The 16,195-nt window shown below is 27.2% G+C and overlaps 1 protein-coding gene and 1 pseudogene across 3 annotated transcripts in view; one reads left to right on the top strand and one right to left on the bottom strand.

Moving 5' to 3' along the window:
* Window positions 1-546: 546 nt before the first annotated feature.
* Window positions 547-16,195, bottom strand: part of LOC145193542 (nucleoprotein TPR-like) — a 90,984-nt gene continuing 75,335 nt past the window's right edge. For all 3 annotated transcript variants that reach the window (XM_090072707.1, XM_090072708.1, XM_090072709.1), the window contains 22 exons: window positions 15,962-16,037; window positions 14,298-14,532; window positions 13,047-13,144; window positions 10,157-10,517; window positions 9,994-10,080; window positions 8,271-8,359; window positions 8,033-8,145; window positions 7,856-7,929; window positions 7,708-7,756; window positions 5,668-5,777; window positions 5,540-5,595; window positions 5,366-5,437; window positions 5,200-5,250; window positions 4,998-5,123; window positions 4,432-4,689; window positions 3,335-3,463; window positions 2,744-2,966; window positions 2,429-2,565; window positions 2,168-2,209; window positions 1,089-1,121; window positions 901-933; window positions 547-793 (listed from right to left, as the gene is read on the bottom strand). In XM_090072707.1, the coding sequence (XP_089928833.1) occupies window positions 750-793; window positions 901-933; window positions 1,089-1,121; window positions 2,168-2,209; window positions 2,429-2,565; window positions 2,744-2,966; window positions 3,335-3,463; window positions 4,432-4,689; window positions 4,998-5,123; window positions 5,200-5,250; window positions 5,366-5,437; window positions 5,540-5,595; window positions 5,668-5,777; window positions 7,708-7,756; window positions 7,856-7,929; window positions 8,033-8,145; window positions 8,271-8,359; window positions 9,994-10,080; window positions 10,157-10,517; window positions 13,047-13,144; window positions 14,298-14,532; window positions 15,962-16,037 (2,496 nt within the window). In that variant the 3' untranslated portion in view covers window positions 547-749. The remainder of the gene's footprint in view (window positions 794-900; window positions 934-1,088; window positions 1,122-2,167; window positions 2,210-2,428; window positions 2,566-2,743; window positions 2,967-3,334; window positions 3,464-4,431; window positions 4,690-4,997; window positions 5,124-5,199; window positions 5,251-5,365; window positions 5,438-5,539; window positions 5,596-5,667; window positions 5,778-7,707; window positions 7,757-7,855; window positions 7,930-8,032; window positions 8,146-8,270; window positions 8,360-9,993; window positions 10,081-10,156; window positions 10,518-13,046; window positions 13,145-14,297; window positions 14,533-15,961; window positions 16,038-16,195) is intronic.
* On the top strand, window positions 9,006-9,558 carry LOC145187630 (uncharacterized; annotated as a pseudogene).

The raw sequence follows: 16,195 nt of genomic DNA, 5'->3' as shown, positions 1-16,195 counted from the left end.
ACGGTGTTTGGAAGTAACTAGAGCTTTCTTAACTTTATATTCTAAAGTATTGAAAAAAACTCATAAGATTTCATTGTATGTTAAAATAGTTCTTTCTTCCTACTTCTTTTTGAACTTCATGATTAGCATAAAGATGCTTAAAACTGTTTTGTTTAAAAAGTTATTGTACGCTTATTGATAAGCAGGTTTGATGAAGATTTTTACTTGGCACTATTTAGAGAGACTGTGGTACAGAGATCTTAAAAGATGTCATATGGGATGAGATCTTATCATTTTATGAGATGTGGTAAAGAGATCTTAAAAGTCTTAAAAAAATAATTAAAGGTGATAAGCTGCATTGTCTTATCATAACGACGAACTTAAAGAAATGAAAGCGAACCACATATAAAAAAGTTGCTGTGTCCCAGCGATAAAGAATTAAATTGCATACTAAACTCGAATGATAAACTCAATTTAAAAAAAAAAAAAAAATTGAACTTTTTTAATAATTTTCGCAACCGATATAAAATTACTGCATAAATTCAGACAAATAAAATACAAATAATATGAACGAAGAGAAAATCTTTTAAATGAAGCGTATTCACTTAAAAATCTTAATATTTCAATCAAAAAAAAAAATATGCGACGTTTATAAATCATGAGTGATTCATGTAAAAGTTTTTCAGCACTTGCTAGAAGACATCAAATTATGATCCATGCATTCAGTGAAAGTATATTCCGGATGCTGCAGACAACTAACTTTAACGCAATTAACCAACTTTATCAGCTGAATCTGAAGCTTTCGCAAGTCGTACTGAAAAAATGAAAGTGAAGACAACATGATAAAAGAAAACTTCAAAAATCTTAAGAACTTCAAAGTTTAACAAAAAAAAAAAAAAAAAGAATAAAAAAAAGACTCACGTGGTAAGTCGCGTCGAAGACGAGGACGGACACCTATAATAAAACATTTTGGCGATCTACTTTCACTACTTTATGCCAATATTAACTTAACGCGAACTATTACAAGGACACATTTAAAGAACACTGAAGTGAAAGAAAAAAATTAACTTGCAAAATATAAACCCCAAAATTGGAATAAAAAAAATCACCTCTTTGCAATCGAACAGGCTTAGTTTTCTCATCTAAAACAAAAGTTATTGAATTTTTTATTAAATTTTTGATTGATTTTTCCCTGTTTCATTTATAATAAATCACCACGCTATCGATAATTATTGAAAAAGGAGAATTTTATAAGACTAAAACACTCGCTGAGCAATTTATATCAAAAGAAGTTTTTCATTTTTTAAAATTAAATCAGCATGTAAAAAGTAACTTTGAACGTAACTTTGCAAGTTTGTAAATGTTAGATAAATAAATTTATATCTTTGTTGAAACCTTTTAATTCATTTATACATTTTTAATATGTAAAAACTAGTTTAATAATAATAAAAGTAGAAATAAAAATATTACAAATAGATGTAATATACCACTGATTATATTAATAAAAGAAATTTGCAAAGAAAAAATTTCAACAGATATTTTAACATTCAGGGCCGTCAAAAGCCACGGGGGCCGGAGGCTAGACTGAAATTGAGGCCCTCTATTTTTTAATAAACTTTTTAAAACGAAATAAAGCAGTTAAATAATAAACATTAAAGCAATTATATTCAAACATGACGTTTTCGTGCTTTTTTTCTTAAAATTTCTTTAATATCATCAAAATCAAACAAGCCACCCGTGCAAATTTAAAAAAACGTAAAACGTAAAAAAATGTAACTTTTATCGGTATTTAGTTAAGTTTATAAAAATATAGCTCTTTAACTGAGGTCGAAACTGAAAAGTTGATAAACTCCATACATTCTTTTTGATCTTACGGCAGTTCTCGCCTCACAAATCGATTCTAAGGTAACTTAAATCTAAACTAATTTTTAATTAACTGGAATTTTTACACCTTTTAAACTATGCTGCAAAATTCTGTTAAAGGCATACTTTATAATATTTCAAACTTAAAAATGATTGAACAGATTTTATTATTCAATCCAAGATTTAAGAAAAATATATATAAAAAAAGGTAAAAGTTTATAATAACGTAAGAAAGTTTTTGTTTAATACTATAACGAAAAAAATCTCTTTTATTAAACTATAAAATGTATTTGTAAAAAAAACACAATCAAGAAGAAATGAAAACCTTCCGCTTTTTTATGTTGCTCATCTTTCCAAACAGAAGTTTCTGTAATAAAAAAAAAAAAAAAAAAATATTTTTCATAAGTTAATAAGAATGTTGTTAACATACAATTTCTAAACATGAAGAAATGTAAAAATATAAAAATACTCTAAATAAAGCATTATTCTTGGTAAACAAATAAAGATAAAATGGCCCTTAGAACTCAGCATAAAATTTGTAAAAATCATAAGAAACAAGAAGTAAATAGTTGTAATTGATTCGAACCTGGAAGCTCATTTTGCTTTGATTCAGTTGCATCATGAGAGATGTCATCATCAGACTCAATTTTGATAGTATCAATAGATGTTTCTTCATCTTCATTTCGTTCAGTGATCTCTTCTAGATCTTTGTCACCAGGCTCACTGTAGTGAAAAGTTTACGGATGTTAAAAAATTCCAACAAAATAAATCTTCAATTAAATGAAAAAAATAAAAACATTTTACCATAACAATTTCACATGCAATCTAACTGAAATATTAAAATAAGCTGGGATTTTTTCCTCTTCTACTTATTAAGTATATGATTTTATACATTTCATACATTTTTGGAATTACATCATTCTTCGATGCGACTTCATGTTGTTCTTTTATGTGACTTTCATCAATATCATCATCATCATCAACATCATCACCATCATCATCTTCACCTTCATCATCTATTTCACTTGAGACTTCATATGTTTCAGATATATTTTGAGACTTTGTTTCCAGTATCATTTCAAGTATATCCTCGTCTAAGTATTTGTCTTTCAGTTTCGCATCATCTATGCAAAAAAATTAAACTATGTTTTCTACTATATAACTACTCTCAGAGATAAATCTTTGCTTTACATCTATTATGATACAAAACACATTTTACATTATTAGGCTATTTTGAAGAATTGAAAAAAACTATGAGAAAAATAAACTAAGAAAAGTTATAAAAGTTAAACAAGCCCATTATGAACAATAAATGTGATGGAAAGGGCAACATCTCAGAAATATAATTTTAAAACTTTCCCTCATTATATCAATGCAAGCATTTTAGTTACATTCACAAAATAAAATATTAAAATAAGAACTACCAGAGTTATTTAAACATGATAATTCTGTTTTAATTCTTTTTTACTTATCACTGCAATTCTGGTTTTACCTTCAACTGCTTCCTGGTTTTTATCTTCCTTGATTTCTGCTTCTACAAAATCATTAGAGTTTTGTGATGACTGAGACAGTCTTTGAGTTGAACTTTTAAGAATTATATTTTCTTGCAATTCACATTCATCTAATAACAAGAATATTTATTAAAGAAATGAATTTCCATTATCCAAATAAAAAAGGGAAGTTTTCTTACTACTATGCAATATATTCATTTTTTACTATGATGAGGAAGAGCTTCAGCTAAGAATAATACTCTGTTGTGTGTTTTTGTGTGTGTTTGCGTGCGCGTGTAATGCAAAAAAAGTGTTTTTGCTCTGGTTATAGTACTAATTGCTGTATGAAATTTGAATTGCATTTAAAGTTGATAAACAAGGAGAAGTACTTTTTAATTCTTTTTATAATTGTTTTTAGTATTATGAGACAGGAACAAGGTAACTGCATGAAAAAAACATCAGCCTGGCTATATAATGGTGAATTCAATTTTATTTTGCTATCCTTCTCCATTAATTTCACTATATGATGAAAAAACACCACAAACAATAGAAAACAGAACTAAAAGCAACAGAATCAGTGGACATTTTCTTTTTATAAGTAACCAGTCTAAAAATTTACAGTCTAAAATAAAATAAAAATAAGAAACTGGGAAGAATGAAACAATTTTAATATTAAGGAAGATGAGGTTCAATATTTTAATATATGCATATGTTTTATGTAAAAAAAAAAAAAAAAAAAAAAAAAAGCATGTGTAAAATAATCTTGTGAAGTGCAAGAAATCATTTATATAAGCTTTTAGAAAAGATTTCTTTACAGTTTAAAGTTTAACAAATTGTCTCATCTTTTATATTAATTTTAGTCTAGAGCTGATGGCTGTTAATTGGCACATCTGTAAAATATCTGATGAAATTTATTTACATAAGCTACTTTTATTACTGAAAAGCTCAAATCTGCATTTCATTAAGTCAAGAAACAACTTATATTGCCATAGGATATGAGTCAAAATCCAAAATGTTTAACATATTTGGATAACAAAATATATAGTAATAAAATAATCTATTTAAAAAAATGTTTAAAAAACATTAAAAAAACTTTTACCAGTCTTTTCTTCTTCCATCAAATTTAAGTCCTTGATTTCTTTTTCATGAATATGAACCAAGTCCTTAGATTTTCCAGAGACTGGAACATTTTTTAGATTTTCATGAAGAATGTTTGCTGTATTTTCATGAAGTATATCTGCTGTAATTTCATGGAATATATCTGTTGTATTTGAATGAAGCATATTTGTTGAACTTTCACGAATTACATCTGTTGTATTTTTGTGATAATCCTTGCTAGCATATATGTTTACTTGAACTAAATGAAAGATATCTTATTTAAAACATATTTAATCAAACACAGAGAGACAAATATAAAATGGTAACGTTTGTTAAACAACAATAATGTCAAATTAGAAAAATTTGAAGTCTTTTTCATGAAATAAAGATGTCAAGCAAAACATTGTTTATTAGTTTTCAATTTAATATAAAATTGAAATTGATTCTTTTTATCTCAACAGTAAAACAAAAAAAAAAAAAAAAAAAAACAACAACAACAAAAATTGGATACTAAATAAAAAAACACTCATAGTTTGAAGATTATTTGATAATTAAGTTAATTTTTACCAGCAGGCACCATTTCTGCATCATCTTTTGATTCTTGCTCATTGATATCCTCTTCTTCAGTTAAATCAACTTGCTGTGGCACATGTTGTAAATTGCTATCTTCACCAAAGAACTTGTTGACATCTTCTGTAATTATTAAAAAAAGAATTATCATTTCAATAAAAGAAAAGATTCTACCTAACATTAGGGGAAAAAAGATTACCTTGATGTGCAGGTAATTGGAATCTTGCTGATAAAGGATGCTGTATATTAACTATTAAAAAGGTTAAACTACTCAAAATACTAAAATTTTTAACCAAAAAAAAAAGAAAAAGAAAAAGAGAAAAAGAATAAAAATGAAAAGAAATTACTAAAAACAGTTTGTATACCATTGGGAACAACACTAAGTGGTGTGAGAGGAACACTAGCGGAATCATCAGGAAGCCTTGCCTCACTAAACTCTTAAAAAAAATATAGAAAAGTTAAAAAAATTCCTGTTGTTAAATTATCACTCATTTATTTGTAGCAAGAAGTTTATAACAAACAAAAAAATTTCCACTCACCAGTCTGTGGAACTGAAGAATGTTGGGAAAATGATGAGAAACGAACAGTAGGTGAGCTAAAAATAAAATAAAATTTATCAAACCGGAATAAATAAAATAATATACAACAAACTAAAATTAAAGTCAACCTAATTGCCTCAGCAAAACCATCCATTCGTTTAGGCAGGTATAAAGTTGGTGTACTAGGAACCATGGAATCATCTGTTTCTTCAAAAAAACTGACACTATTTCCTTGACTCTGAAAATAATTATGAAAATATAGAAACCAATCAAATCTAAGTAAAATTGAAAAAAAAAACTTAGTAACAAAAATTTGTCAAAGGTTTGTTTCACGATTGTCACAAATAAAATGTTTACCAAAAAACTTATTCTACTTTTAATGATAAAATTTACATAAACCCCTTTCTTTTCTCAAGTACAAAGGTTCAAAGACTTAAAAGTGATTTTGATTAGAATGACAAAGACCATGAAAAATTACCAACAAATTTTAAAGATACATATTGCAAAAATTATTGAAAATGATGCACAAAATCAACAACTACTACCAATTTTATTAAATGTAAGTCAATTAGCTAATCATTTACTAATAGGCAAGAGAAACTTAAAGAAAATGGGTTTCATATGAATGAAACTATATGAAATTTTTATTGAAAGGCAGTAAATGAAGTAATTTTTGTATCATACTTTCATTGATGAAAAATGGATTTATTTTGATAATTCTAAATAAATTAAACATTGATCTGATCTAGCTCAACAAATAAAATTGATCCCAAAATGCAATATTCACAGAAAGAAGGTCTAACTGTGTATTTGGTGGGACCAGAAAGGTGTGGTACACTATAAATTGTTGAAACTTGGTCACACTCATTAGTGAATGCTACAAACAACAATTGAATTAAATTGTGCTTTGAAAGTAAAATAACTAGAAGATATGGAATGATTCTTTTCCTTAACAACTCTTGTTGTCATGTGGCAAAACCGACTAAAGAAATATTGAAACCACTTAGATGGAATGTGTTATCCCAGCCATCATATTCAGCAGATGTTGTTCTATCAAATTAGTACTTGTTCAGATGTTCAGATGTAGATTGTTAATGGTATCAAAAAAGTGCTTCTACCTATGAAGATGTTGAAAAATAACTTGACTCTTAGGTAGCAGCAAAAAAGGAGAAATTTTATTTTGGTGGTATCCGTAAATTACCAAAAAAATTGAGAAATAGTTGTAGCTAGTGATGGTAATTATATTCAATAAAACTATTTCTAGTATTCCCAAAAAAGACATGCTTTTCTTTTTTGAAAACTGTTGTTATGTATCTATATCCTAATTAGCAAATTGTTCTTTCTAAACTTTCTTTCAAATATTAAAAAAAAACACTTTGAATTCAAATATAAAAAACACTTTGAATTCAAATACAAAAAAACTAGTATAAGACTTAATCTTCTAAGTAAAATGATCAAATCACAAATGCAGTAAAATAGTCTACAAAACTATCATTTTACTTCTGCTGATGAACAATCAAATAGTATGTCTCAACTATAACAAAAAGCAATTAGACAAGTTAAAAGCCTATGAGAAACATGCTTGTATAATCATAAATGAAAAAAAAAAACAAAAAAAACAACAAGATTATGTGGTTGTATAAAAGCATACTAAAGGTAACATTTGTAAGAAATATAAAAGTTACTTTAAATTACAACATCGTACTAAAAACACAAGGAACAACATCCGACCCAAAAGTTAACCTTTTCACAGAATTTTATCCAGAGAATATGAGTTCACATTGCATAGAGTCAATTGTATAATCCTTAATAATAATAATAACCAATTTCTATGGAATCTTACTAAAATACCACCTAAAAACATATACAGTGCATTTATTAAGTAACGCAAAAAACCATAGAACTATATTTTTGACCAGTTTTGACACAATTTTTGCTTCTGTGACCAACTTTCTTTATCAATTTGAATTGGTTATGCAAGTTGATGAGGGTATTATTGTGTATATAAAAGAAAACCTCCAAGAGTGCTAATAATTATGAAATTTTGTTTTATACATATTTTAATAAAATGTTTGAGATATTGCCTATTTATTTTTTGCGTTACTTAATAAATGCACTGTATTTAAAAAGTATAAGAAAAAAGTAAAGCAAACAGTAAAAATACTCACAGATATTAATGAAAATGATGGCAGCTGAGAGCGACCACGCATGTTTTGCCTATCAAAAAGTTTTAAAATATCAAAGTTTAAGATAATCAAAAATTTTTTAAAAACTTCTGAGGTTTCAAAAACATTTTAAGTATTTTTAATATAGAACCTTTGACGTAAAATTTCTTGTGGAGATGGCTGAAACTGGCGATCAGTTTGAAGTTGTGTATCATGAAGTGTGTTCTAAATAGTATAAAACTGATTCAAAGTAAGGTGCAAAATTGAAATAAAATCTAATATTATATATAATATTAAAAAAAAAAAAAGACAAATACTTAAAACCAACCGAAGTAACTTCTTTATATGATGAGATTTGACAATCAGCAGAATCTTCTTCTACAGCTTCTTCCTCAACATTCTCTTCTGAAAGTAAATCATCCTCTTCAACATCATGTGACTCTGAAATAATTATGAAGGATTTTTTCATAATATTAACTATTACCTTATTAATATCATCATAAAATTATAAGCTAGTCATGTATAATACTTGGTGCTTTTGTACACTCTTATGTGTTAGAATTTACCTGTATCCAACTGTTGTTCTTGAACATTTAGATCTACTCTTTGTCTTTTTGAACCAGGTTCAATATTATCATCTTCATCAAGAACTTCACTATTCATAGAAATGTGAAAAATTAATTAAAACTATTTTTAGAATAATCTGGTAGAATTTGTAGAACACTTTTTACAAATTAAAAAAAGAAACTTTGTAACAATGTTTATTAAGTAAAATTAAATAAATACATCATAGAATATGTGGTATACTTTTTATTGTATAAAAAGTATAAAATATTTATAGAATATGTATATGTATGTATATATGTATATGTATGTATATATGTATATGTATGTATATATGCATATGTATGTATATATATGTATATATATAATGTATATATGTAAAGTATGTATGTATGTATGTATGTATGTATGTATGTATGTATGTATGTATGTATGTATGTATGTATGTATGTATGTATGTATGTATGTATGTATGTATGTATGTATGTCATTGCTATGAAATTTGACCATTGAAGTTTGTGTCAATTAAAAAATTCTGATTAATATAGTCTTTACTAACTTATAGTAATGGGAAACAATTGAGCTTGAAATCAAAATCACGTGCTATGTTAGTGTATTTTCAAAAAATAAATGCTACATTTCATCTATTTTTTATTTGTTAAAAATTAACAAAATGCGCTGAAAAATCCTGAGAACTACACAGTTTTATACAAAATACAAAACAAAGTTCACAGAAAATGGCGACAAGATTTAGTGTTTGTTGCGTTTGTCAAGAACATAAAGGTGCAAGATCAAAGAAGTTAACTACAGTTTTTGAACCTATCATTTGTTAATTACAAATATGATCCTAACTTAGAAGCATACTCTATGATGATTTGCTCCACTTGTCAAAGAAACCTTTACCTACTTGACTCAGGCAAAAGTACTGAAAGAAGTTCTTGGTTATCAAAAGCATCCAACGTATCAAAATAACTATAAAAATTTTTTATTTTAAGCCCTTTTACTTTAAGGTTATTCATAAATGTTATAAATGGTATTGTGTTTGAACAACAAATACTCTTTAAAAAAAAAAACATCACATCAAAACTGATTTAATAGAATTACAGTTAAAATTAAATCATTGAAGTAACAAAACCAAATTTATCTTTACAGATTCATGTAGAATCAGTAGTCAGACGTGGTATTGATATATTAGATACTATTCAATCTACACAACCTGAAACTGTTGATGACAGAAATACAAATTTATGCCGACAATGTTTTGGTATTTTAGGTAATCTGATGTTTTAAAATTATTTGGATTATAATATATCAAATTATGCATGTATGAGTGTATGTATGTTTGTGTGTGTGTGTTTTTATGGATGTATGTATGTATGTATGTATGTATGTATGTATGTATGTATGTATGTATGTATGTATGTATGTATGTATGTATGTATGTATGTATGTGTGTATGTACGTACGTACATACGTACATATGTATGTATGTACGTATGTATGTATGTATGTATGTATGTATGTATGTATGTATGTATGTATGTATGTATGTATGTATGTATGTATGTATGTATGTATGTATGTATGTATGTATGTATGTATGTATGTATGTATGTACGTACGTACGTATGTATGTATCTTTATTTCTCTTTATGCTGTAACATTAACATAAGCACTATAAAAGCAACATAAAGATAAAATTAAAACAAAACAAAAAAAGATTACATTGCTTCTTCATTTTCAGATTGAGTTAGTTGATGATTTCGCTTGTTTCCAAAAGAATCTTTGACAAATGATGATGAGGATGTAGTACTATAAATTAATGTATCTAGTTTGAACAAATCAAGAAAATCTATAATTTTTTAATAATCATTTTACAGCTACTTACACAGCTTCATCAGTAGTAGAAACATCATCATTTATATCTTCTGCTCTAACTTGAACTGATACTCTTGCAACTGGAGTTATGAAAGATTGCCGTTCATTTAAATGCCTAGAATAAGTAGCCCTACCCTGCAATTCAACAACATGTGGTAAAAAAACAGAAGGAGCTGGAAGAGCAGATACTGAGGCTACAGGTGTTTGTAAAGATGCTTGAGTCACTGGAACAGTTGGACTAATCATGGCAGTAGGATGACCATATGCTAATGGACGAATACTTGCAGTAGGTGTACTCTGTGAATGAAATTTGGATGTTGCCTGTGAAGGTGTAGCAGTAGGACGGACAGTTGCTGTTAAGGGAGCAATACCTTTACAGAGTTGGAAAAGAAAATCACTATAATCTGCTAAAAAATTTTTTTTAATAACAGTTAAAAAAAAAGACACAAAAGATTCATTTTAGACTAATCTTATTTTTTTAAAATGTTGGAAAATTAAAAAATTTAGTTTTTACTAATTTTATGAAATCAATTAAACACATTAAAATATAAGTAAGTTATAATTTAGTAAAACTCTTTCATATTATTATTTGGTTAGAAAGAAATTTAACTCTGCAATATTTATTTATAGCATTTATGTTTATTTTAAAGGAACATGAGGAATATTGCCTGGTCAAAGGAAAAGACAAAATATCCTGTCAAGAAGTCAGCCAATGTTGGTTCATGTGGTACCTTTGTTAATAACACTGGCTAACAAAATTTTAATTTTTTTTTTGTCACATGAAAACAAATGTCAAATTTTGAGTGTACTAGGGCCACCAAACATAAATAAAATGAAAAAAAATTGATACATCAGGTTTCCTTGTGACATAAAAAACATATTTTTGTAGAAAAATTAGCTACACTTAGAGAAACTTTTGTTTAATGTAACTACTTATAATTTTGGTGAATACTTGGCTTCTGGTAGGTCACTTCTAAGTCTCCAAAAAAAATCTGCTAGCAATCTTGGACTCAATTTCCCTTGATAGTGCTTCTCCATTAAAGAAATATCCTGATGGACCTCTTTCCTTGTTTGTCACTCACCGAGCCCAGAATTCCAGATGAAAGTCCAGCATATGTATATTTAAAGACATTTTGCACCCCAGAGCTTCATATTTTATTATAAGGTTCATTTATTATGTCTTTGTAATTTTCTACTTTTTGGCTTCCTAAAAACTTTAGACAACATTCACAAACATTTCCAGGTGATTTTTTATTGATCATTCTATTTTTCTTCAAAGCTTTTTCCTTTAACAGTTCCTGCATTTGTAGACCTAAAAATATTCCTTTCTTTAAATTTTGCCTCACTGAATTTGGGGAGTTTCTCTTTCAGATAAAAAAAAAATCCACTGCCATCTTTAGGCATAGCTTTTATAAAACTTTTATCAGGTTGAGCTTTATGTGTAATGGTGGTAGAAGTATGTCATCAGGGTTCACTAAAGGATCATTTTTGATATTTTTTGGCCTCAGTAATAGAATTACACAGTGACTTTTTCTGTTTCTACTGTCCCATTTACAAATTCCAAGCAAGTTTACTATATTTAACTTTTTCAAGAAATCTCATATTTTCTCTTTCATATCAGAAGCACAAGTAACCAGCACTGAAGGAAATTTTTTTCTGTTATGCAGCAATACTGCTTTCAAACTAGTTTTTGAGGAGTCTATGAACAATCGCCAATGACTTGGATCATATTCAAAACTTAATAAATTCATCACAAGAGGAACATAATTATAATAGACTAAATCATCTGCTTTAGAAAAGTAAGGTTTTTTTGGAGGCTTTGGCACAGACAGTTAGGCATTATTTAGGATAGGTCTGTTGGTTGAAGACAAGTTTGCATATTGAATAGTGTGTTTGGACTTCGTTGTAATGTTGTTTTTTTTTGAGCAAAATAGAAATAAAAATCTCTTACATAACCCTTTGGTTTCGTTCAAATCATTGGTATAGCAAATGGCAAATGTCTTGGTTTTTGTTTAGCCCAACCTAATAGAAGTCTCACACATTACACAGTTTTATGTGGAATACAGGATTTATCTTGAAGCTCTAGAGGAAATCCAATATAGTCTAAATAGCACTTGTTCAATTGAAGGTGTGAAAAATGTTAAGATGAAAAATTTAATTCTTCACACACACAACAAAAACTTTCTGGGTTGTTAGGACACATTCATGGCATATTTACAACATAGCCAATGTAAATAAAATGTAAGTTAGTTGAATGCAATAGTTATAAAGTCGCCTAAATAAAGTTATTCAAACAAACACATGTATATGAGGTAAGAAATTAATATGCAGCTGTCACAAAAAAACTGGATGTGATTGAAACAAATTTATTACATTTTTAACGAGTACACCAACATAAACAAAAATCATTACAAAGTTCATGTGACAAAAACAGTGTTTACCAGTATAATTAGTAAATACTTCAGAGTTTTGGTAGACATATTTCAAGTACAATATTGAACAGTGTCAAGCTCCTATTAAAATACAACTGAATTAGTTGATGAATCTTGTATTTTGTTATACATATTTCATAAAACATAGTTCATTTATTTAATATAAAACTAAAAAAATGAACTATAAAAATATGCCATAGGATTATGTCATTAGGGTTTTTTTTTTATTACCCAAAAAAAAAATAATGCTTTGAATTATTTTACTAATTATATAATTTCTTCATTAGATTAACCATTTAACCATATTCTTATGCCCAGCATAAAAAACATGAAATATATATATATATATATCATTAACATACAAGACAAAATCTTTTGCCTTCATATTACAAATGTTGGAATACTCAACCAAAATTTGAACCTCGGTTTCTTTTACTCTTATGTGAAAAATAATATTTAAAAATTTACCAGTACAAATTGTGTCTGAAGGTTGTTGTTCTGAAGATGGCTTTGTTTTGGAAACTATTCTTGATTTTTTCTGACTTGCAGTTTTATTTTCAACAATCCTATTTCAATAAAACACAAGCTTTAAAAAAATGCAGAAGACAAAAAAAAACATTTAAAAAACTCTTTACACTTTGTCTCTCATTTTATGTACAACAAATAAAATCACATAGCTAAAGATCTTGTTGTTTTCAGTTGAGACTTTACAGGTAATTTTTATGCATTTTTCAGTGCTGATTTCAAATCTGAATTCTGTTTTAAAAAACATGATTTAGGTTCTATGGGAATTTTACTTTAAAAACGTTTCTGAAGATACATTTTTTGATATGCATTTATGACAGAATGAGAAATTAGATCTTTGTTAATTTTATTTCAGAAGAGACACTATTTGTTCACTGCCATTATATTTCAGGTCTTCTTTTGGATTTGGGGATTGTCATGTATACAACTCAGCAAAATGGACAGTTGAGTTTATAAAGCAATTTTGTTAGGTCCTAAAAATTTAAAGTGATTGCTTTTAGTACACTTTCAGAATCACCAGCTTAAACATTTGAGAATATTGAAACATGGGTTGTTAAATTTGTCAGAATGGATAAGAAAGCAACTTGTTTGTCATTTATTGTCATTTAAAAAAATATTCTTGGATATAGAAAAAGAGAAGGTTATTCAGATTTGGTTGTTAGGATGCTTCTAGTGTTTGATGGTCTCAGATGCAACACAAATGCAAAACTTCATTTTTTAAATATCGCTCTTCAGTAATTTCCAGGATATTGGCAAAAGCATATGATAGCAGACTATGGCTAATTTTCAAAAAGATGACCCAGGTAAAATTAACAAATAGCAGAGCTTTAAGTGAAAATGCTTCCCAGGTTATTTATAAGCACATACACTTTAATAAACCTTTTTTTCAAAAACAGTGCTTAAAATAAAGTTCTATCAATTTATGAATAACTTAAATTGAAAATGCCTTTTTTGGATATTATTTTATACAATACAAAAGTACAATAAAAAACAGAAACACTTGCTGACTAACAAATCAGCAAATTTACATAACAAATTTTTTTTTTTTTTTTTGAATTTCTGCGAACATAAAAAAGTAAAAAAAAAATTTCCATAAGGAAATCCTGAAAAGTATATATAAATATAGTATATATAAAACATAGTAAATAAAGTATATGTAAAATTATACTAAAAGGAAATTCATAAAACTCTTACTCTAACTCAGTGCACATTTTGTCTACTTGCTTTTGTAGCTCATCTAATCTTTGGATTAACTGGGTCTTTTCTGCAACTAGCTCATTGACTTGAACTGTGCTAGCCAACAGCTTTTCTTCAAGTGTATGAACTGAGGTGAGAGATACTTCATTTAAAACATTTTGCTGCTCAACACGTGATTTCTCTAGCTGGTCTTTTAATGATTCAATTTCCCTGTTACTGCTGTCTTTCAATTCTAAATTTAATTGCATTTAAAGATTAAATTAAATTAACATCTTCAATAAACTTAAAAATATAATTCAAGCTAAAAAGTTTAATGAACATTGCTTATATTTTAAATTTTTTTATATTAATATTAACAACCTTAAAAAAAATTAAGAAAAAGTTAAGTTTTCTTAATTTTCTTTAACATAAGTTGATAATATTTATTTCTTAAGACAAAAACTATTAATATTTATTTCCAACAATAGTCAAATGTGAAGCTTGTTAAGTAAAGCTGTCTGAGTTTGCAATATATGATCAATAACATTTTGTGCATATCTTTAAGACAAAACAACATGCACTAATTAACTTAACAGTTAACAAATTCTTTTGGCAAACCTAATTATTTACAAAAATGGTCCATTACGCTTTTAATTTTTTAACAAACTAATTCAAAAATGTATTCAAAACAGGAGACAAAAAGAGAATCTATTAACAATAGACATTTTAATTCAGAAAACTATTCCAATGACAAACAATTCATCTTTGACCACTTTAAAGTAGAAAATATTCACTGAAACACTATTTTTAATGTAATCTAAAGCTTTGAGAAAAAATCTAGACATCAGAGAGAGTACCTAGGATAAAAAATGTTCAACCATAATCACACAGTTTTTTATTAGGCAAGCGGCTCAAAAAAATTAATTTATTCAAACTATACAGTCAAAATTTTGACAAAGAAGACAAGCATTTGACTCTACAAGAAGAAGAATATTCCACTGCAAAACAGATAACCAGGGGAAATTAATTCATATCTGCTGCAATAGATTGTATTGAAAGCCTTAAGGAAAGTTATGTATCCTTGATGATGACACATTTCACTTCTGCCACACTCACTAGCAATGACACCTTCTACTCAAGCAAATTTGAACAAAGAATACTAGTATAAAATATTAGCATACTGCAAATTTGAAGCCAAGTTGGCTTCATTAAAAAAATCACTTTGAATGATTCAATTTGAAAAATTCTCTATCAAATACTTGTAACAATCTTATAAAACAGCTTTCCAAGACCATACATTCTTAAGTTTGAAAAATCTAGAGAAATGAAATTATAAAAAAGGTTGAGATTTTAATATTGTAAAGAAAAAAAGAATTGTCCTAATCTTATTTTTTTTTTTTATTTTTAGTAAATAAATAAATTATGCCCTTTTTAACTCTGCACAAATCTTTAGTGACCATACATTTACTTTTGTAATAAATTTTAGTGATTTTACATTTATATTTTTGACACTTCCACCTCTAAACATTTTCAATAACTGTGATATCTGACCACTATCTTGAATATAAGGGTTACAGAAGTATATTTCAAAGTGATCATACATTACTTTGTAACAGCTTTTAAAATTAGTATTTTCAGAAGGTTATCAATAATATTCTATAAAAAAAAAGGGAGAAACTGACTTGTTAAAGAATATAATTTATCTTTACACGTTTTTAACAACTTTTTATTCTTCTCTTGAACTTCTGTAAGTTTTTTCTAAAAGAAAATTAACATAAAGAAATTTTAACACAAGATATAAAAATGTTTGGTATTTGACTATATCTAACTGAAAACTGTTTTTGTATGACACTGTTCTACTAAAAAAAATTATCATAAATTTGTAGTCTCATATTTCATTGTTTTAATGAGATGCT

Source organism: Hydra viridissima, unplaced genomic scaffold, assembly GCF_058129835.1.
Source record: "Hydra viridissima isolate aposymbiotic clone 2 unplaced genomic scaffold, HvirCarnegie_v1 scaffold_15, whole genome shotgun sequence".
NCBI classification, from domain to species: Eukaryota; Metazoa; Cnidaria; class Hydrozoa; order Anthoathecata; family Hydridae; genus Hydra; species Hydra viridissima.
The sequence above is the reverse complement of the archived record's forward strand: the minus strand, read 5'-3'. Positions and strand labels throughout refer to the sequence as shown.